At 36.2% G+C, this 13322-nt stretch overlaps 1 protein-coding gene across 6 annotated transcripts in view; it reads right to left on the bottom strand.

Annotated features, from left to right (window-relative positions):
- lig (ubiquitin-associated protein-like lingerer) overlaps nt 1-13322 on the bottom strand; it is a 574370-nt gene that overhangs the window by 418649 nt on the left and 142399 nt on the right. For all 6 annotated transcript variants that reach the window (XM_090377982.1, XM_090377983.1, XM_090377981.1 and 3 more), the window contains exon 7: nt 524-676. In XM_090377982.1, the coding sequence (XP_090234108.1) occupies nt 524-676 (153 nt within the window). The remainder of the gene's footprint in view (nt 1-523; nt 677-13322) is intronic.

The following is a 13322-nucleotide window of genomic DNA, read 5'->3' as shown; positions in this document are numbered from 1 at the left end:
TTGTTATAAATCTGAAGCATTGGCAGCAGAAGCTATGATGATACAACACAATCTGAAATTAGGCACAATTTCATTTCCTGCATAACTAGAAATAAATAGGCATCTTTTTCAATTTTGATTGGTCAAAAGTAAAGAAATGCTGAGCAAAACATTTGAAACAGAGGTTCCCAAGGTGTGGGGCAAGCTTGCTTGTGTGTGGGGGGGGGATAGTTTTATGAAACACTTATTTCAAGAAACACAGACAAACAGCCCCATTAATGCAGGTATGAAGCATATTTTATTTCAATCTAAGATTATTAGATCTAATGAAGTATATATTAATTTATAACATCATGTATACTCATAACTAAATTTTATGTCAGATCTGTTTTATTTGCTTTTGGAAAATGGGAGGGAATAGAATTTTATGAAGGGAATTGAATATTTTAGGGGGTGAAAGGCATAAGTTTTAGAACCTGTGATTTAAAACAATAACATTCTTTTATTTTGTGCTGAACTACATTCAGGTATTTAAAGCACTTACCGACAGTCATTGTAGCATCTCCACTTCCACATGCATCCACCTGCTCTGCTGTGCTATTGGTCCATGTATCAATAGACTGTGGAAATCCATCATTATTAAATCCACGGTTTTGAAAAGTCCGACTTCTTCCACCACCTCTACCCCGACCACGACCTGAAAAAGAACATTCACTTATGATTATATGCCACAGAGAAAAATGGCTAGCATGCTATCACAACCTAGTGATGTACTGTACATTGAGTTACACATATGCTGACAGTTTGTTTCTCTTGGTTTGTCCCAGCCATATTCTTTTGATATTCTGCACATCTATGCCTAAATGGGAGATGTTTTTTTTTATAACTGCGAAATGAATTGAAATGGTGCAACCATCTCCACCTGACTTGTCAATAACATAATCAATGCTATTACTGATTTATTCAACTTTTTATGCATATTCATTGAGGATAATAAATTGGCTTAATTATATTAAACAAGTTTTCTTATAAGTTTTATGATAAGCAGCTAAAATCAGTACCAATTATGAAGTTAAAAACAATATTCATTCATTTTCAGGTAACACACTGTATATAGGACAAAAATCAAACTGACACACTAGTTTGATTTTTTTGTCATATTTACAAATAAAAATATAATTGCTTAATGCTAATTCATGTGCTAATTACAGTCGCTCACTCCAGATGAAACTAATCTATGTGGCCACTGAAAAGCCTTTGGAAGATATTACTATTATATGGTGGTAAACCAACAGTTAAAGGAATTCTACTGAAATATTTTTCAGGATGGAGGGAAAGCAGACTTCAAAACTAAAAATTCTAAGCTTCAAATAGCTTCAAGGCTATTTCAATATTATCAATTAATACTAAATTATCACAAATTCTCATCTCTTAGATATCTACACACTAAGATATCTTGTGCAGTTTTTATATGCAGTTATTCATAAAAATAAAACAATTATTTTGATAACAATGTCCTTTATTAAACAATCACAACATGAATATCACACACAGTAAAACGCTTTAATTTTTTTTGCAGCAACAAGCTTTAAAAAATTACAATTTAAATACAATCGATTCCGGTTATTTGGGACACATTGGGATTAGTGCATTTTGGTCCGATTAATCGGCTGCCCCAATTAACAGAAGTTTCATGTAAATAGTTAAAATTACAATGGACCCCCCGCTTTACTATTGGTACAATCAAATCACGTTACGATGGACTCACCACAGTAAAGTACTGTTTACTATATGATGTGTAATAAGCGCTGGTCATTGTGATCACGTTTGTGATTTGAATTTTGATTCTATTAAACAGCGATTCTAATTAGCGAAAATAGGAGGAATGTTATCCACAGGCTATAAAAGTATATTAAGCACAAATTTACCTTTTATTAGCTTACAAATTAAAAAATTAAATGATACATGAAAATCGGAATAATTAATACGTACTGTAATATGTACATACTAACTAACTGATATTTGTGGGTGAGGATTAAAATTTAAAACGGTAAAAAGATAAGGAATCAATAACAAAGAACACGATACATGCAAGTGAAAACGGAGTTACAAGTTATGAAGCTTTAAAAATAGGAATGAAGAGAAGATTCTGAAAATTAATTTTTTTATATAATTGAAGATTCCATGGAAGCGTAAACACATTTCCACCATAATAACCCACAGAATTCCAGCTGTCAGTATTATCGCAAATTCAATAAGATCGAGTTTCCTATCCATTTATGATAGATTGCACTAACAGAAAAGCCCAATAAACAGGTGACTGCTAATCGTTTTTATTGTTTTATGGTTGTGACCTCCAGAAATCCGACCGAACCACGTGGTACTGTCGGAGACAATCATAGGGTAGTCTCCAGTGCTACAGTCTCCTGCTCCAATTAAACAGCATGTTGTTCCAATTAAGGAAAGTAAACCCTGGTTATTTTCTCAATTGGGTTTGGTTTTTTAAGATCTGACCCAAAAAAATGGCTGCCCCAATTAACCCGTGGCCGAAATAACTGGAATCCACTGTACTTAAAATAAGTGCTTCACCTATGCAAAGTTTAAAATCTATTACTAATAGAAACTAGCAAATATGTTCCATGAGTGTTTTCTCCTCTGCTTCTTAAGTTGTCTGCAAGTTGTATCAGATTGTCTCTTGTCCAACATGTCTGCTTCTTAGGTGATCCTGACCTTGTGGTTACAGTGTCACAAAACACCAAACAACCAAATTGACAACTCCTCACCAAAAGTGAGGAAAATGAACAATTTGCATGATGGACAATGGATCGATGAGATTGGCCAAAGGGTGACTGTAGACTTTGTTTATGTGGGCTATGGAGATTGGCAACCAGAAACCTTAGAGGGAACCTGATTGTTATAAAGAATTTCAGAATTAGTGCCATAAATTCAAATTACAGGGGAAGAAATTTAAACAAGATTATAGGAAGTTTGCTTACTGGATCAAGCTGCCTGGATTAAGGATGGAATCATGTGATTAAAAATCTAAATTTTTTAAAATTTCTTGATTCATCCAAGATTTAGGTTTTGTAGTATTTAAATTGTAAGAACTTTGTTCTCTTGAAAGATCTTAGCTGCATAGCTTTCCCAACTATAAGCAATTTTATGCTTGTGTACTGTGGTATTGGAACATATTACAGTTATGCACTCCTTGCAGCTTTTATATCCAAGTACTATTCTTTCAGTCTAAAGTGGTGAGTAGTAGTAGTAGTAGTGGCATGTGATGCAAGAAAGCAAATGTATGAGCTTATGCAGCATCAGCCAAAAAGAAAAAAAAAAAAAAAAAAAAATCACACCATTCCCTCCAAATGCCTGTCCAGTTCCTCCTTAAATTTATTCAACCTATCAACTTCCACAACAGATGGAAGTTTGTTCCAACAATTAACCACCCGCTGGCTAAAGGCAAATTTCCGCACATCTATTCTACATCTGTCTTTTCTTAATTTGAATTTATGCCCCCTTAGGTTCGTAATCTGAATAAGTGGAAGGATCCCATCAGAATTCAGCTTGCTCAACCCATTCAAGGCCTTATACAAGTCAATCACATCACCGGGCAGGTGCCTAGTCTCCAGCCACTGCAATTTGTAGAACTTAAGCATCTCTTGGTAAGAGGATCCCTTCATTCCCCTCACCAATCTTGTTGCCCTTCTCTGTACATGCTCAAGTAAATCTACATCCTTCCTAAAATGAGGCCTCCAGACCTGTACGCAGTACTCAAGGCGTGGCCTGACCATTGCCTTATACAGAGGGATAATCACCTCCTTTTCCCTGCTAGCAAAATTCCTATATATCATTGACAAAACGCCCATGACCTGCCCTGGCAGCCTGTCTACATTGCTCAGAGAACTTCCTATCTGACTGCACAATTACTCCCAGGTCTCTTTCATTTTCTACCACCTTAAGTGTAGTACCACACAGTTGGTACGTTTCTCTGGGGTTACTTCTACCCATATGCAGTACTTTGCATTTGTCAAGGTTAAACTTCAGTTGCCACTTCTTAGCCCATCTGCCCAAATTATCTAGATCCTGTTGCAGTAGCAAACTGCCATTACTGTCATTAACAACCCTGCCAACCTTTGTATCATCTGCAAACTTCGACATTAAGATTGATGTACCTTCATCAATATCATTGATAAATATACAAAACAGTGGACCTAACACTGAACCCTGTGGGACTCCACTAATAACATTAGTCCAAGAAGAGCAGCACCCATTGATTACCACCCTGTCTTCTCCCACTTAACCATCCTTTTATCCATTGTAGCAACTTACCCTTAATACCATTCTGCTCCAATTTGTACAATAGTCTTCCATGCGCAACACTGTCAAAAGCTTCTCCTGAAATCCAAATATATGATATCAAAATTATTTTTTGCATCCAGTTCCTTTGTAACCACATCATAATATCCTATCAAATTTGTCAGACAAGACTTTCCCTTAACAAACCCATGCTGTGTCTGAATTATTGCTGCTGTCTTGTCTAGATGATCCTGCAATGCATCTTTAACCAGCGACTCCATTATTTTACCCGCAACAAAAGTTAAACTAACTGGTCTGTAATTACTCGTGTCACCCTTCGATCCCCCTTTGTGAATTGGGGATACATTTGCACATCTCCAGTCCGTGGGAACCTCCCCTGAGTCCAAGGATGCTCTCATAATTAGGGCTAAGGGTTTGCTTAGTTGCTTTGCGGCCTCCTTTAATATAACTGGATAGATCCCATCCACCCCGGGTGCTTTTCTTACGTTTAACTTCAACAATTTCTCCTCCACTTTTCTCTCAGTTATTACAAGATCATTAAGCACCCTGCTACAATTTGATAACCTTCTGCCATTTTCAAACCTTAATAACTCCTCATGTGTGAATGTAGATGCAAAATACTCATTCAGTTTGTTTGCTATCTGAGCAGGATCATCAACAGTCGAACCATCGATGTCAAGTGGATCAATCGGATTCATCCCCTTCCTTTCAGAGTTTATATAAGTAAAGAAATCCTTGCTGTTTTTCTTAGCATCTTTTTCCAAAGATTTCTTGTAATCTGCCTTCGCCTGCCGAACCTCCTTTGTGACCTGATTACAGATTAACTTATATCTGCCATAGGCTTCTGTGTCACGTGTTAATTTGTATGCATCCCATGCATTTTTCTTCTCTGTTACGAGTCTCATTAGTTAATTTGACAACCATTTAGGCCTAAACCTTGAACAATATTTCTTAATAGGTATGAAACTTTTAGTAGCCTCCACGATTAATTCCTTGAATGCTTCCCACTTAGAATGTACTGTTGGTAACATCGTCAGTTGATCCCACTGTACATAATTTAAAAACTGTCGGTATTGGAACATATTACAGTTACGCACTCCTTGCAGCTTTTATATCCAAGTACTATTCTTTCAGTCTAAAGTGGCGAATATTTTTGATGGAGGCACTTTACAAAACATTGAAGGTTCATCAGCACTTATGTTCACACAAAAGACAGATTATGTCTTTCAATCAAGAGTGAAAATTCTTGTCAGAATAATGTGGCAGCTAATTGTTCAACACTCAGCTTTTCAACATGTATTTCAAGTTGTTGGACCCCATGATGTTTTTTCCCCCAAAGATATCCTAGTGACACATGAAATGATTTGTTGACTTTTAATTACTCGTTTAACCACTTGTCCTTTTCTAATAGCAAATATTGAGGAATCAGAATTCCTATTACATGTTTCTACTGAACACCCACAAACTGCAGAAGTTTTGCTTGTTTCATCATTTACCTTTCAGACATGCTACATAAAAAATGTAACAAATTTTACCTTTTTATTTCATTTTTTAAAAATATTCCTAACTGCTGGTACATCAACATTACATTCAACAGGCAATTTCAAAGCATTCTCCATTTTGCACTCTTATCAACAATTTTCAGTTTACCTTGAAATGTCCAAGTTTCAAGTTTTTGTTTTGGCAGCATTGCTTTTATAAAGCAGTTTTCACCAAATCACTTAATAATAAAACAGAACAGTCCATGGAATCTGAATAATCACTTAAAGTGAATGATGATGATGAAATGAAATTTTTATAGTTATTATACAACAAATTCATATTACAAGGAATAGTCTGAACTGTACGAAGTATTCTATTAGGCACTAAGTTGTTATTTACCAGAATAAGTCTCTCTCGCCCAACACCCCCCCCCCTAGTTTCTTGCACCATATAGTTAATACTAGGCGCCTCCGTAGCCAGGTGGGCAGGAGCAGCAGTGCGTAGCACATGCTTCTTGATTAGACCGGGGTTCGAGCCCGTGAGCCACCAAATACGGAAAGGTCAGGGATTGACCACCGCATATCCCCGGAGCAATATGGCCTTAGTTGCTAATGCTCCTAAAAACTAAATAACAACAAATAACAACATAGTTAATACTAATACAGACGAAGGCACATCACTTTTAATGCCTACGCCTGTTGATGATACTAAGGTTATACAAGATACATGGCAGTTAATGATAGAAATCAGGGTAGAATAAAGGAAGAAAACCTATAGAAATTAGGCAGATGAGCTAAGTGGCAAATGAAGTTTAACAGTGACAAATGCAAGGTATTTCATATGGATAGCAGTAATCCCACATTAACATACCGACTGTGGTACCACACTCAGAGTAGTGGAGAATGAAAAAGACCTGGGAGTAATTGTGCAGCCAGATATGACATTCTCTGACAGAGCAGACAGGCTGCCGGGACAGCTCATGGGATTTTGTCAATGATATACAGGAATTTTGCCAACAGGGACAAGGATGTGGTTATTCCATTTATAAGGCAACAGTAAGACTGCATCTTGAATACTATATACAGGTCTGGAAGCCTCATTTTAGGAAGCGCATGGATCTGTTGGAATGAGTATAGAGAACAAAAACATGATTACTCAGGGAGCATTCCCTGAGTAATCATAAAGCCATTCATAACAATTCCTTGTTATGAATGGCCTTGTTATGAAAGGCCATTCATTACAAGACAATCTTCAGTTCAGCAAATTACAGTGTCTGTAATAGACAATTTTGAGGGCAGCTGATTGACGTGTTTAAAAGGTTTTAATGGAATGAGTAAATTAAATGCTGGTGATCCTTACTCTCTCAGACAACACACATAAGGGACAAATTTAAACTGAAAAAGAATAGATGTAGGTTAACTATACAAAAATGCTTTCAACAGAGTAATCAATTGTTGGAACAAATTTTTATTTGGTGTCATGGAAGTGGGTAGTCTAAATGAATTTAAGGACAGATTACAGAAATCATTAGAGGCGTACAGATGAGGTGGATTTTTTTAAATGCCATCTTTTCTGCTCTATTAAACTGGCCAACTTTGTATTCATCCATCTCAGCATACTCTTCATTCTGTATTTTCTTAATAGTACTTTGTATATATGCATTCAGAGCTTATATGACGATTGCTTTAAAGATATTCCATAATTCTAATGTATTTGCCCTCCCTCTGCTAACTGGCCTGTTGATAAGTCATTATCTCCTTTCCTGTAAATAAAACCCAACTGTGCATATTGTACTGTCAGTGATGCATGCAACTATAACATGTTCTGTCAGGAATAGGAATTTTTTTGCCATGATGAGATTGATAAATCACATGGTGAGGCATGGTATATACAGTAGAAGGGACAGTAAGTTTTATATCATTTAACCCTCCTGTGTTCGCATTTTGGTTACACTTATTGTGTTCGGGTCAACATGACCCGAGCGTCTATGGGTGTCATTTTAGTGGTGTTAAATTAATATGGCAGTAATGTGTTCACTAAATTATAAAAGAAATAAGAATATATGTAGCATTATTGACCAAAAGTTTGTTTATGAATGGCAGTAATGGATAAACAATTGTTACATACATCTGAAAAACCTAGTACAGGTGACCCCCACTTACCGCTGATAATTCATTCCAGAAAAACAGAACTCTACCTGAATCAGCGCTAAGCTAGCACCGGATACTCATAATGTAACATATGTATTTGTGAGTCACGGTCTATACCACTGCGACTCACAAATAATAAACGGTAGTGAAAAGACGGCAAATGTCGGTCAAAATATTTAATATTAAAAATCTGTACAAATAAAATATTCTCCATTACATACTTATATAATTATGTGGTAAGTAACTACATTACGTATCAAAATTAAACTTAAATGCCAATTAAAATTATGAATCTATTAATCCAATGGCCCTGGGTTGTCATGTTTTTATATTCTTTGTGTTGTACTTTGGCCCTCTTCCTAGTAAAATAAAAGGGTTTTTACTTTAAAATCCTCCGCAGCGTTACCACTCAACAATAAAGTCAAGCGATCCTTTGCCACTTTGAAGCCTGGCATGTTTTTTTCTTCTTTCGATATGAAACTTCTTTTAGACTTTCCCAAAAAAGTCCTGTTTCATCTATGTTAAAAACTGGTTTTAGAAGTATAACCCTTCTTTTCAATAATTAAGTTCTTTTTTGAAAGTTTTGGCTCCTTCTTGATCTGCACTTATGGGTTCTCCCTGAATTTTAAATCTATTGAACCAGCCCTTACTAGCTATAAATGGTTCCACATTTTTTTTTTTTTTTTTTAGATGAGCTTTCTTCAGATCATCCTATATAGAGGCTAATCACTTTTTATTTAATAATATTTAACTTAATGGAATTGTGCGTTGGATATTACTTCAATAAAATTATTTAGAAGTCTCCCCATTTCAATTATAATAGCTGGCCTAGCCAGCTATTATAATTGAAAGGCCATGATTAATTAAAGGCCTAAATTAACTAATTCAGTTGTTTGCAGTGGAACAGCTGTCTTTCCCACTGCTAAAATTAATTCTTTATTTTTTATAATTGTTCTTACATTTGAATCTGCCAGTCCTAAATGATTGCACACATCCACTTGTCATTGAACGGAATTGATTCACTTCAAAACATATAATCTAATTTTCAAATTCAGTCTTTTTCTTACCATAGTAGGCTTCATACCAGGACCAGGTGTTGTTGCTTTTTAATTCTTATCCGCTATTATTCATCTTCGAAAATGTAACTGTGTTGCATTAATAATGTTCGAGTAAACTGTCCGTTATCTAAGACTGTACTGAGTGATGACTAGACTTCAGATAAATGCATATAACGCAGATATTACAAGCAATATACTTGATCATTTTTAAAATGTTGATCTCACGACTATGTAACAAGCCACCGTACTGCGATTAAATTAGCATGGAAGAACATTTCACTGAGCATGAGAAAATTGCGCAAGTCGGCATGGGAAACTTTTTAATGCTGTTTTGCTATTCATTTTCAAGCTATCAACTACATCAGATGAAACATTTTCTTTAAACAAGGCAAAAATTTAATCTGCAAGGTGGTAAAAGAGAGTCATAGTGAGTTGTGACAGCGTTTGAGTGAGATATGGGTTATAATATAAGAACAGTGTTATAGCAAATCAGCGTAGAGCAAACCGCGTTGAGGGCAGCCTGTAGTTATATCATACATTTAGTTTTTTACAGTCTTGGCAGTACTAGTAATATACATGAGCTTTACATACGTATTTTGGGCAATTACAACATAGTATATTGGAACAGCTGACCACTTATTTGTGGTCAGCTGTTCCCTTGCTTTGGCAGTGTTGGTTGATGGTCGTGCACTTCAAACCATTTCAGCAGCAGCAATACTTCGAGAAAGGTGTTTTCTTTCTTGCAGTAAGGGAGCAATCAAGAAATTACCCAGTTCTTCAGAAATAGTCGATGTTTTGTAAGTTTGCCAGCATTCAAACATAGGCGTTGTAAGCAGAAACATCCATAATATTATAAAAGATAGACATTGGCCATCTTTTAGTTTGTTGTCTGCATGTGTATGTTATAACCAACTTGTCTAAAGCATCTACAGCACCTTTGGTTTTATTATAATCTAAAATCATAAACGGCTTTTTATGATCTTTATCACACACACCAGAATCGTGAAAGATGCTCATGAGTGTCATATTTTTATTCCGTTTCGGAATATGAGAAACTACCATTGTATTACTGCTGAAGTAGAACTTCCTTCCTGTTGCAGACCAATTCGGTTGGCAGTTTGGGCTTGTTTTTTCGAATAGTACCAAGGATGGTAATATTTCTTTTCAACAGCAACTGCCCCAGTTTGTAAGATGTAAAAAAATTATTACACATTACGTTTTGCCCTTTTAGACCATATATAAGGTCTAACACAACTCTTTTACCTTGGCCTTTTTCTGGAGGTTCACCTTTTTTTCCAAGGTATACTTACATGTTATATGCATAAGTATTTACACAATATTGCATAAAGTCCAAACCTTGATTCTGTATTTGGCTAGCTTGTTGGCTATATACTGCCTAAATGGGCAACGGCCTCTAAAAGGTACCAGTTGCTCATCTACTGTTACATTTTCATTAACATTATAGACTGTAGGTAGAATTGCAACCCATTTATCCCACAAGTCCCGTATGGCAGCTAATTTATCAGTCCGGCACCTTTGTGATAGAGTTTCTTTATCATCAAAGCATATTATTTGTGAAATTACATGGAATCGTTGTAGGGACATCGTTGCCCTGAATATATGGTGGCCTACATTTCCATCCCATGAGATTTATACACTCCAGCTACAAGCAGTTGGCCAAAATATGCTTCTAATTCAACTACTGTTGGTTCTTGCAACTAGTCACCATAAATTCTTTTCCTTCTAAATTTGATATCTTCAAAATTAAGTTTACAATTTTTGGCATAAAAAATAAGCAGTAGGAGGATTTTATATCATATATTCTAGATGTAGCATACCTTTTGGTCTAGGATTCAGTGTGATAATATTTTCTGATGAAAATCTTCCTTGTTGATTAGGCATGTTGCAGTTCCACACTATATTGCCATTTTTTTAAGTTATGTAATTAGCCATGACAGCTTCGTTTGAAATCATGGGTTCCACTTCATCATCCGATTCACTATTCACCTCTGCTTCAGAAGTACTACCATTACCATCAGAAGCATACAAAAGATTCTCAATTTCACTGTCCGTCTGATCTCTTAGTACACATCTTCAACAATTTTTTCCTACTGTTTTCTCTTAGAGTAGCACCAAGCTTGATGTTTGTCAAGAAAAACTGGCACACAAGTGCACTGGCAGATATATGCGAAAAGGCACCAACAAGCACCCACCAGCGTCAACACGCATCAACCTGTCGTTCATCACATGCACATAACGCACATGTTGAAACTTGTTCAAGAAACGTGGTAATGCAAGTTATTTCTATGAAAATAAAACAAAACCTATAAAATACGATCATTTATAATAGATTTGCTTCTTGTTCCTTAAATTTTAACAAAAATGATCGTCGGGTCACATTGACCAAAGCACAATAAATGTAACAATTACATTTATAAAAAAAAACTAACTGTAAAATTTTTTTGTCAATCTAGGTACACCATTATTAGGATAAATTAGTAAAAGTCAGAGTGGCAACAAAATATTTAAATATATATAGGATTTATGGGCATTAAAAGAAGGCAACCACGTCATATTGACCCAAACACAATAGGAGGGTTAAGTCAAGTTGCCGCTCACTAAGTGAAGATCGATGATGCATCCCTGTTGATGGGTTGATTGATGGGTAGTCTCTGTAAACGTTTTCCAATTTTGGAGAGAAAAGTAGTTTCCAAGTTGGGTGAGTTGGTTGTCCTTTGAGTTTTGCTGCATAGCTTACTAGGAGAGCTTCTCTGCATAAATGTAAGGGAGATTCACTGACTTCAGCATAAAGGCTCTGGATTGGAGATGTATGTTATGCACCAAGTACAAAGCAAAGCCTGCAGTGATGTATAGAGTCAAGCCACCATCATAGCGTGCTTAGTCTAGCACAGCTGTACACTATAGAGCATAATCTATTAGTGTGCAACTAGTCATGACCATATTAGATTGTGTTATAGGTGCAGCAGTGTAAAGTAGTTGGATCCCTGTGTTGTCACAGAGAGAACTCTTAATGTTTAGTTTATTCTAGCATATTATATGGAGGTTTTTATATGGTCGAGGAAAGTAAGTGTTTTTATCAAAAAGGCTCAGTCATCTAGGAGGCAGATACTAGAAACTACAGGAATTACTTGATTGTCCACCATAAGTGTAACTTATGGTGGACAATCAACCCAGACTCAGAATCGGAGTTCTGAGTCTGGATGTAGATTTCGTATCCTACAAAAGTGTATCCTGATGGTTTTTTGAGATGAGAGGCGGAAGCCATTGTTTCTAGTCCATGTAACAATTTTGTTGATCACACCTTGTAACTGTCTTTCCACCATTCGCATATTGAGGGAATGGCAAGAGATACTATTTTTTATGGGTTGTGTTATCAAATTTATTTTTAGGATAAATTAAGTGGCACTAAGTACAGAGCTCTGTGGGACGTCTTCCTGTGGGATAAGTCTGTGAGATAAATGGTTATGGAGTCGAACCTGAAAGGTCTGTTCGTGCAGAAAGTTTTTGATGAACAGTGGGAGATTTCCCTGCAATCCTAGGTCATAAAGGTTCAGTAATATTCCATATCTCCATGCAGTGTCAAAGGTTTTTTTCTATGTCAAACAGTATCATAACATGGTGTTCTTTTTGTACAGAAACATCACAGATGTTTATTTTTGACCAAACCAGCAGATTGAGGGCGAATCGATCATACAGAACCACACTGCATGGGATTGTGGAGGTCATGCTGTATTAGGAACCAAGTCAGTCAAGCATTGATCATTTTTTCCATTACCTTGTTCATACAACTAGTCAGAGCAATGGGCTGGTAGTTCTGTGGATTGGTAGGGTCTTTTCCACACTTTGGAAAGGCAAGAAAGTAAGCATGGTGCCATTTTTCTGTAAAGCATGTTCTATAAGGACCCTATGAGAGAACAATAAGTGTATTGAGAGTAAGGTGAGAGATCATTGTGTAATGAATTCCATCAGGTCCTGCACTGTGCCTGGTAGTACAGAGGGCCTGATGCAATTAAGCTAGTGTAAATGGAGGGTTGTATGAAGTGCTGTGCACTGTTTCAAAGTTGAGGTGACATTTTTCAGCTTGTGTTTTTTGCTTCTGGAATTGAGGTGAGCATGAGATGTAGATGAAATTTCTGCAAATGTTAAATCTAATTCATTAGCTCTTTCTTGTGTTGCTTTTTCACAACCATGCACAGTTAGTAGAGGAAGGCTGATGCATGGATGTTTGATACATCCATTGTATTTTAGCCCAAATTGTATGTGTCTTTGTGGTCCTCGTTATACTGAACATGAAATGCTTCCATGTTGCTCTGCT

Source organism: Mastigoproctus giganteus, chromosome 7, assembly GCF_048544385.1.
Source record: "Mastigoproctus giganteus isolate SK-2022 chromosome 7, ASM4854438v1, whole genome shotgun sequence".
Lineage (NCBI taxonomy): Eukaryota > Metazoa > Arthropoda > Arachnida > Uropygi > Thelyphonidae > Mastigoproctus > Mastigoproctus giganteus.
The sequence above is the reverse complement of the archived record's forward strand: the minus strand, read 5'-3'. Positions and strand labels throughout refer to the sequence as shown.